Source organism: Panthera uncia (genome assembly GCF_023721935.1).
Source record: "Panthera uncia isolate 11264 chromosome E2 unlocalized genomic scaffold, Puncia_PCG_1.0 HiC_scaffold_19, whole genome shotgun sequence".
Taxonomy (NCBI): Eukaryota; Metazoa; Chordata; class Mammalia; order Carnivora; family Felidae; genus Panthera; species Panthera uncia.
In genome coordinates, this window is record NW_026057588.1 from 16,519,353 (window position 1) to 16,529,087 (window position 9,735).

The 9,735-nt window shown below is 56.4% G+C and overlaps 1 protein-coding gene across 1 annotated transcript; it reads right to left on the reverse strand.

The window, feature by feature from the left end:
* Positions 1–152: 152 nt before the first annotated feature.
* On the reverse strand, positions 153–8,422 carry KIRREL2 (kirre like nephrin family adhesion molecule 2). Its single transcript, XM_049620802.1, is given in 16 exon segments — positions 153–1,188; positions 2,351–2,416; positions 2,764–2,867; positions 3,159–3,263; positions 3,758–3,977; positions 4,142–4,242; positions 4,549–4,681; positions 4,773–4,900; positions 5,135–5,283; positions 5,397–5,502; positions 6,012–6,162; positions 6,556–6,716; positions 6,876–7,025; positions 7,568–7,717; positions 7,913–8,374; positions 8,377–8,422. Coding segments are annotated over 16 exon segments (2,568 nt in total). The 3' UTR covers positions 153–852.
* Between the last annotated feature and the right edge of the window lie 1,313 nt (positions 8,423–9,735).

A 9,735-nucleotide genomic window follows, 5' to 3' on the forward strand; every position in this document is an offset into this window, starting at 1 on the left:
ATGTATGTTAAAAGAGCCCGGAGTGCTAAATGGGTAGCAAAAGGGTGGGAGGTGGCTCAAGGTTTTGTTCCTACAGCCACTTCATCGCCTAGGGTAGAGAATAGGGTAGAGGAAGGGTCTTAGGGCTGATTTAATGGACCCCTTCCTTGATGGAGGGTAATAATGCCAGGAGGATCTCCAAGACGCATTCACTCATTGACTTTTTTTTTTTATTATTAAACATAAATATTCTCATTCCAAGATTCCACCCCACCCACCCCACACTACTCTCCTCTCCCCATGATGGTTCTCACCCTATCCTCATTCCTTGGATTCAGTTCATCCAGGGCCCTTAAGGAGGTTGAAAGGAATCGAGATGGTGGCCATGTGGGGTTCCCAGAGAGTAATTAGCCATCTTGGCTGCACTTGAATTGGCCAAGCAAAGGGTCCCTCAGGGAGAACCAGGACAGGGCCTGGTCTGGCCTCCATCTTAACCTACGTTGCCTTTTTCTCAGTATAGGTGGTCATCTTGAAATCTCTTCTTTCCACACCTAGAAACAATTTCCATCCCTGCCTTCCATCCCATCACCCCCTGCCCCCGTCCGTCTACAAAGAGCCCATCTGCCATCTTGAATCTCTTTTACACAGGGGAATAGTCGGTCATAGTGGCCATCTTGCTCCCACTTGGGGACCTCAGTCCCCTTTGACTGAGCTGACTGTACACCAGTAATCCAGACAACTGTAATGATCTTTCTCTCCCATCAGTGTTCAATTTTGGAGGAGTAAGGTCACCATCTTGTTCTGGTTCCTCAGAAATCAGGACAATCCATTACGGCAAGTTGAAGATCCCAGGACTCTTCACTTGGAGAGGTGTCACACATGAGTTTGGAGACGTGGGTGGCTGGGTGTGGGGAAGGCAGCGTATGGGAAGGGTGGAGTCCTGGGGGTCAGATCTGGGGGTCCAACGGATGTAGGTTTGATGTAGCTGGTAAAAGCTCGAGGATGGGGTGTGGTGAGATAACCTGCCCGAGCTCTATACAGTCTGCAGGGTGGGACCATGCCTAGGTGTGGGTTGAAGTCATAGAAGGTAGGGGTCCCTGGAGGTCCAAGGGGGGAGGGGGGCGGCAAGAAGAGGCCGCCTCCAGGGCCTTCACCAAGGCTCAGGCTCACACTGACTCCTCGGACCTTGTAGTAACCATTGGTTGGGTCCTGAGGGACAAATGGGATTTGTTAATGTATGTGAGGACATAAGATGGGGTGAGGGTCACTAATGGAGAGGCACACTTAGAGCCAGACTAGAGAGAGACAAAAAGACAGAAGCAAGAGCAAACAGAGACCCAGAGTCAGAGAGATAGACGTACAGACTGATAGGAAGACAAATCGGGACAGGAAAACAGAGACAAGAGATAAAAGGACAGACGGAAATGGGCAGAGAAAGGCAGCAACAGAGGAGTATAGGCTTGCTGAGGGCTGGTGGTTTGGAAGGAGATGCAGTGGGAACAGAGCGGTTGAGACCAAGACATTCATTCATTCATCTGCCCACCGGCCCCAAGGCTTTGATTCTGTGTCATGTCTTATGCTGCTGCTGGACATGTCTATCAAGGGGAGAGACTGGGCCCTGCCTACATGGAGATCCCAGGCCAAAGAGGAAATGGCAAATCACCAGAGTCCAGGGGGGTCAGGGTAGTGATGAGGGAAATACAGGCAGAGTGAGAAGGCTTGATGGGGAAGCACAAACAGGATTTCAGGGCTGGGATGGGAATCCAGGAAAGAGCGGTCCTAGTTGTGGCAGGTGGAACACAGACAGAATGATCAGGGCTGTGAGTAGGGAAGCACGGACTTTCTAGAACAAGAAACGTGTGAGCTGAGACCAGAGGAATGAAGGGCAGAATTAGGTAGTATGGGAAGGAAAGTGGTGTTTCAAGCCAATAGAATAGCATGTGCTAGGTACAGAGGGGACAGAGAAGGGCTCTGGGCTAGGGACTGAGGTCAGTGGAGGCCAAGAGAGGGGACTTCAAAGGAAGGGCCGGTCTGGGGAGAAGTGAGGCCAGTGTGGGAGCTGGTAGGTAGGAAGGGGCCTGGCAGAGGCATCCAGGAGACCTGAGGCAGGACTGTGATGGGAAAGCACAGGCAGAGTGAGCCCTGATGTGGGGCTCCGAGAGGGAGGCCAAGGCTGGGACACATTTGTGGGCATTATCAAGCAGCTGTGCAAACAGGACCTGGAGGTGGGTGAAGTGGCCCAGGAGGCAGGAGGAAAGTGTGGAGGGGGCTGGGTCCTAGCTCTGGGGGCAAGAGAGTGAAAAAGGAGGGGACCAAGCAGGGAGAGAGCTGGAGACTCAGTGAAAGGAAACCATCCCTTCCCAACACTTACCTTGGTCTCCAGAGCCCCTTCCTCATCCAGAACCAGGTCACTGTGATCCGTGTGCACGATGGGGCCCTGGGATAGGGTGCTTAGTGAGAGGGGGCACTCAGAGGATCCTCCTGGTCCAGCGCCAGACCCTAACAACCCTCAGTTGGACAGTGGAGGCCAGGCAGGAGGGACCAAGAGCACCTGGAGCTGGGGTCTAGATTCAAGACAACAAAGGGCCCTGGGGACGTATTTGGTCTAGGGGATAACTGGGTCAGGAGCATATTTGGACTTGGGGGACATGTTAGCCCGGGATTACTTATTAGGATGTGGACCGCCTTTGAGTTTGGGGGCTCAGTGGGGACTGGGAGAACAGTTGGGACTGGGTTACTAGTTGTTCTAGAGGCTGAGTCTTGTCTGGGGACCCTGCATCCTACCCGGTCCTCGCCACTGCCGGTCTCCTCCTCTTCAGGGCCTCTTGAACTGGAGCCATCACTGCTGCCTGGGATTCGTACCAGGTTCTTTTGCTTGGAGAAAGAGGCTGAGGCCAGGGACAGTGGGAGGCAGAGATAAGTGATGGGGCAGGGTCATGGTTTGCAGAGACCAATGAACAGGAAGAGAGAGGGCTGGGTTGGGTCAGGAGGCTGGGAACCAATGAGAACCTGCAAGGGGGAGGAGTGTGACCCTGAGGAGAAGGACTTAGGGCTTGAGGGAGGAACCAGGGTCTGAAGGTGAGTCTGAGGCCAGAGAGGTGAGACTGGGGCGGGTCTCAGCCAGGTCAGTGCGGGGAGGGGGCTGGGGGATGGTGCTGAGGTGGGGCTCAGTCACTGACCCTTGCCATGGCGCCAGCAGCAGAGGGCCACCCCAATGATGACCATAAGAAGAGTCACGGCTGCAGCAGCCACTGCAGCCACAATCCGCACTGTGGGCAGCAAGTCTACAGGAAGGAGAGGGGATGTTCTGAGGAGGGTAAGCATGAGACCCAGGAAGAACTGGGGAACAGGGACTCAGGACTTGCTTGCGTTGGCGTCTCTGGATTCAAAAAGTCCCCAAGTTTGGGGATACCCAAGTTTGTAGGTCCCTTAGCTTGAGGTCCCTTAGGCTTACAGGCTCATGAATTTGAGGTTCCACAAGTTTAAACTCCCTGGCTCTAGGGAGTCCTAGAGTTTGAAGGGTTTTTAACTTTACCATTCCCCATATTTGGAACTTCCTTTCTTTGGGGCACCTAAGTGTGAGGGGGGGGGTCTCTCAGTTTAGAATTCCGTATTTGAAGGAATTTACTGTTTTGAGGGTCTCAGGGTTCAAGGGACTCATAGTTTTGAGGCTTTCAAGATTTGAGGGTGTCTGCATTTGGAGGTCTTTGATTTAGAGACTGTGGCGTGTGGGGGTTTGGGATCCTCAGATTTGGAGGCTTCAGGCCCAGGATCTCACCTCTACGCCCCAGGCTGACCCGGGCACCTCCCTCGCCCAACCGGTTCCTGGCACTGCAGTTGAAACCCCTGCTGAAGTCCGATTCCTGGGTCCCCGAAATGTGTAGCACAGAGATCAGGGCTGGGCCCTGGCCCCCGCGGCCCTCCGGGGCTGGGAATGTCTCCACCAGGAACCGACCCTGAGACCCCGCCGCCAGAAAGCCCTCATCCCAAGACCAGACCTGGGGGCACACACAAAAAGGAGGTCATTAAGAAGACTGGAGAAGGAAGGAAGGGCAGGCAAGGTGTCGAAAAGTTAGAGGTGGTCATAGCAGTTTTGGGGGTCTGGCTTGGGAGGACAGGGATAACAACTGGGCTGGTCATGAGAGCGGGGACATTCCCTTACCACAGCATCTGGGGCCGGAGATGCAAAGACTAGACATTGCAGGCGGGCGGGGCCCCTCAGGAAGGCGGGCGCAGAATGCAGGGCGGTCACAATTGGGGGAGCTGTTTTGGAGATTGTGGACCAGTCATATAGAGGCCCTGTCCTCAGAAACGTCAGTTCTCAATAAGGCGGGGCCAGGTCTCGGCACACTTCACTAAAGCCAATCAACCAGGCCACGCCCCTCAACAAACCCCGAATCCCTCAGAGGCTCGCCTTCGCGTGGTCTGGCTCCCAGCCCCAGGCCCCGCCGTCCAAAAAGCTCTCCCTCTCAAGGGCACGCCCACCCCCGTTTAGGGCTGGCCCCCTCTTCCCACTCTGTGTCCCGTCCCAGGCTCTGCCAGGTCTTCTAGGAAGCGCCACTTTCTCACCGTTCACAGTCAACCTAGCCTCCGCAGCGCCGCCCCCCAGGCCAGAGAGCCCCGGCTCAGCTCTGCACACGTAGTCGCCTGCATCCTCGGGCCCCACCGACGGAAGACGCAGCGTGGGCCCAGAGCCCAGCACCTGGGAGAGGGTAGGGGCATCAGGGGCAGGACCTTGAGAGGAAGTTCTGTCCACCGCCAGCCACGGCCACAGGCTTTAGATCGGGTCTCACCTGCGCGTCCCCGCTGCGGGTCCAAGTTACCCGTGGGAGCGGGTTCCCGCGCCAGGCACAGCTGAAGGAAGCGTCTCCCCCTACGTCTACAGACATGGGCTCCGGCCTTGCCTGCAGAATCGGCCCGACTGGAGGAGAGGAGAGGAGAGGAGGTGTCACATGGTCGGGGAAGGATGCAACTTCAGACCCAGGATCGGCTACTCAGAAACGACATCTTCCCGCCCCTGCTCCCCGTGGCGTTGACCCAGCACAGCCAATCCCTGCCTACATCCTTTTCCGTCCCACCTTCTCCCGCAGCCAGTCGCAGCCACGCCCCCCAACTGCCCCACTTTGGCCACACCCAGGGCCCCTCCCCCGCTCACACTGCACGTCCAGCGCTGTGCTGCGGTTGGCGCTACCCACTGCGTTGCTGACCTCGCAGGACACTGGCTCAATCAGGAATGAGGCGTCTGCCACAACCTCCAACATTGGTCCGCGGGCCCCGAGCACGGGGGAACCTCCCTTTGCCCACCTGCAGAGGCAGTGAGGCTGCTCATGTTGTCCCTGCTCCCCTGGCACTCCCGCGCACGTCCCAACCCCAGTCCTCCCTAAACCCTGCTCTGGGCTGAGGAGAGGCGACCTCACCTATAGCCTGTGACAGGAGGTTGGGCTGTTGCTTGGCACAGGAAAGTGACCTTCTCTCCCTCCAGCACACTCTGTGGTTCTGCAGACAGAGTCACCACTGGGGGATCTGTGGAGGTAGGTCAATGGTTAGCGGTGGGCAAGGACCTGGAACACCTCCATGGAGCATCTGAGTCCAGTGCCCAGCCTCTCCACCCCAGGAGTCTGGGTCCCCACTCTCCTCTTCCTTTTTTTTTTTTAATGTTTATTTTTGAGAGAGAGAGAGAGAGAGATCGCGCGCGCGCGAGCATGAGAGGGGGAGGGGCAGAGAGAGAGGGAGACACAGAATCTGAAACAGGCTCCAGGCTCTGAGCTGTCAGCACAGAGCCCGACGTGGGGCTCGAACTCACAGACCATGAGATCATGACCTGAGCCGAAGTTGGAATTTCAACTGACTGAGCCACCCAGGCGCCCCTCTCCTCTTCCTTTTGAGCTAAGAAGTCCAAGACTCCAGGTCCCAATTTCCCCAGGGTCCCAGGTCCACAGCCTCCTCTTTCCTCAAACCTTGGAGTCCAGACCTCAGGCCTCTCTTTTCCCAAGGGCCTGCAGCCTGGAGGGTCAATTTTTAACTGCACTCACACTGCAGGCTTAGTGTGATAGCTGTATCCTTCCCTGAGGGCAGGGCCTGGCTCCGGGCCCGGCAGACCAAGGTGGCTCCGTCATCAGCGCTGGAAGGAGTCAAGGATAAGATGCTCTCCACCGACCTAGTGGTTCCTTCCTTCAGCAGGGTCTGGAGGTTATGAATAATAATAATGATTTCATCTTCTTGCTATATTGTGTTTACTATGTATCAGGCACTTCAAAGTACTTTGTTTAATCCTCACAATTACCCTATGAAGTGAATATTATTGTCCCTATTGTACAGATAAGGAAACTTGAGGGACAGAGAGGTTAAGTTACCTGAACTCAAGATCAATCAACTAGCAAGTGATTTGATCAACTAGCAAGGATTTGAACCCGAGATGTCTGGCTCTGGAATCCTTACCCTTAATCACATACTAAGGGTCCTAACCCTTGAACTTCCTTCCTCCCATGCCCTTTTCTCCTCTGGATAAGCCTGTGGTCTGAGCAGACCCCAGATTTCCCTGAATGGGCAAGAGCTGCACAGGGATTTCGACCTGACCTGGTGGAAGGTGGTCCCATCCAGACGGATCCCATCTCGGAACCACAGCAGCTCAGGGATGGGGCGGGCATCCCCACGGCTCCGACAGGTCAGATTTGCAGGAACTCCAGCAACCAGAGACACAAAGGGGCCTCCCAGTACCTGGGGGGCTTCTGGGGGTACTGTGGGGTGGATTGGAGTCAGAGCTGGACCCTGGGCCCAGAGACCCCAATCTTCCCAGCTCTAACTAACCACCCCTCTGGGCTCCTCGGACTCTGACACTCAGCTAAGCACTGGCTGTCCCCCTGGGCTTCCCAGGTAAAAGTGGATTGAGTCCTCACCCAGCACATGCAGTTGGGCTGGTCGAGAGCGGAGGCCTGCTTGTGTAGCCTGACATTCATATGATGCTTGATCCTCTAGCTCCACGGGCCTAATGTAAAGGTCGTGCTGGCCACTGGCTGCGTTCCCTGATATCCAGTACCGGGACCACCCTGAAGTTAAGGAAGAGGCAGTCACACCATGATTCTGAGTTCCTGGCCTCAGTCTCCTTTCCCAGGCACCCCACACCAGAAAGACACCAAAAAGTGGGTGCTGAGCCAGAGAGACTAACCCTCTCGCATCCAGAGTCATGGCAAACTTGGGGGTGAAAACGTCGGAAAAAAGAAAACAATTGCTATAAAAATCAGATTAGTACTATGTCTGGGGTGAGGAGAGGGCTATGGTAGGAGAGGGAATAAGAAAGGCTTCTGAGGAGCTGACAAGGGTCATGAGTAGTAGTTACAGGAGTGTCTACTTTATTTGGCAAATCTTCCTTTTGTGTTTTATATGCCTTCCTACATTTATGTAGTATTTTATAATACAAACAAAAATCTTCTACCCCCTAAAGAAGCTAAAACTTCAGTTCTCCCAGATGTTTATCTGAGCCCATCAATTTCCTAAATTTGAAAACATTAAAATAGAGACTTCAGATACGGTGCAAGCTCAGCACCCCCACCTGGAGCCAACCCCTCCTGAGTAGAGAGAACAGTCTCACCTGGTAGGTCCCTTTCACCCCCTAGAGCCAGCCCGTCCTTGGTCCACTGAACCAGCCCCCAGTATTCGCCCAGGGCACAGGGCAGCCGGGCCTCAGCCCCCAGCAGTGCTACCAGGTCATCCGGTTGTTGCAGGAAATGGGGCGACGGGCCTAGGAGAATTGGGGGAAGGGAGTAAGGTTGAGTTTAGGAACGATCTTAGCTCCCTCATTCGGGACCCAGGAGCCTAGGCTCCCGAAGTTCTCGTCCGGCAGATCTAGGAGTCTGAACCCCCAGTTCCATCCACCCCAGTAAAGAGGCAGCTGGCAAACAATCCTCCCCCCAAATTCATCCGTCCCTAGAGGTACCTGCATGCCCTCTGAGGCAGAAGAGGAGAACGAGGAGGGCGGAGACCAGCATCCCCGTCGTGTGTCCCCCAAGATTCCGCAGACTTGCTGCACGGGCTTTCCTGCTAACTTCTTCCTCAATAGCACACCTCTCACAACCCTGGTGGGAGCTCCCTTCGCGCCCGACTCTTCGCCCCAGGCTAGAGGCCACCCCGTTTCTGGCCTGGAGTTCCCGCAGTCTGCCCAGCTGCAGGCTCCAACACTCTGAAACACAGGCGGGTTCCGCGCCCTCTGTCTCTGAGAGACCGCGGAGGGCCCGATCCCACTCGCCCCGCCCCCTTGGAGACCCGCCCTTTCCCATTGAGGAACTCGCGCGGCAGAGACTTGGATGAATGGGGGCAACCAGGGCGGGGTTTCCCCGCGGGCGGGCGCCCCAGCCAAATTGGGGTCTGGGAGCCAGAACACCTGGGTCGAAGAAGGGCGTCCCGGCTGAGTTGGACACCTGCACCCAGCCAGGCTTGTGGGGGACATGGCGGGGGGAGAGAGTGGAAGAAACTTGCTCAGCCCAGGTCCTCGGAGGGACGGCGCTGAGTGGAAACGAAGCTATAAACGGGAGCCTCTGGGGCCTCGCTAGTTTCCGCGCCCTGGGGCCTGGGCCTGAGGGTCAAGAAGAGGACACCGGGGTGCCTGGGGCAACCGGGACCCCCGAGAAGAGGAGGGGGTCCAGCTCTTCTCGCTTCAAAACCCCTCTTAAAAAGGGGTTGAACCCCTTTTGCTGCAACCCATAGCACGTCCAAGGATCCAGGAATCCAGGCCCCCAGCATCCCCCCCCTTCCCGAGACCCCGCAGTCCCGGCTCAGCCCCTCGTCCCCGCTGTGGTTGCTGGGCGACGGCTGGGAGGCGGCGGTGCCCGAGCTGGGGCAGGCGGGGAGGCTGGGAACCGCGCAGCTTGTCCTGACGGCCGCCTGCCGCCCAGCTGGGGCGTTCCCACGCTTCTGGCCGGCCGGTGCGCTGCACAGCTGGCCCGGCAGGTGGGCGGGACCCCGAGCCAATCGAGTGCGACCTGGAGGGGGCTGGGACCCTGGGTCTGACATTCCTGAGCCTGTAGTGACTGGGGGCCCACACTCAGGTTCTCTCTCGTTCCTGAGCTCAGATTCTGACGTCCTCACATGGCAGGCGTTTGGACTCTAGGATTCTAAGACTGGGCGAACAGACCTCTGTTGACTGACAAGTTAATGGCCTGAACTGCCAGTTTCTGAGGAGCTGGAGACTCAGCTAGGTCCCCTGCCTGCAGCATGGTGCAGTTGGGAGAGGATGATAGGGGGTCAGAAAATCTGGTCTTAAGTCTTAGAGTCAGTGGATTAACCACCAATCTCTCCCACCCCCACGCAGGCCCAGGAGGATTTGAAAATCACAGACGGTGAGCATCTGCCCTAAGTCCTGTGTGTGCGTTGAGGGGGGAGGGTTGGAGGCCTCAACTCCTAGGACCTTGGGGAGAAGCTTCAGGACTCCTGAGTCTGAGAGACTTCTAGGTCTGGCGGCCTGAACTGGCTTCCTTCTGGGGACTCCAGTGACTGCATTTTGACATAGGATGAGCTTGGAGCCAGGACTCCTGAGTCTTGGGGAGGAAGTCAGGTAGTAAGGCTGTTTTTCCAGACACCTGACATCGCTTCCCCTTCCTAGCTCTCTTGGGCCACAGGCATGGAAAGATGGAGAGCCTGAGGTCCCAGGAGCATCCAGAGAAGGAAAACAGCCAAAGTGGAGGGTGGAAGGTTTGTGCTAATTAAAGGTCCCAGCAACTGACAGCTTTACACCCTGGCCCTGAGGGACACCATCTGGTGAGA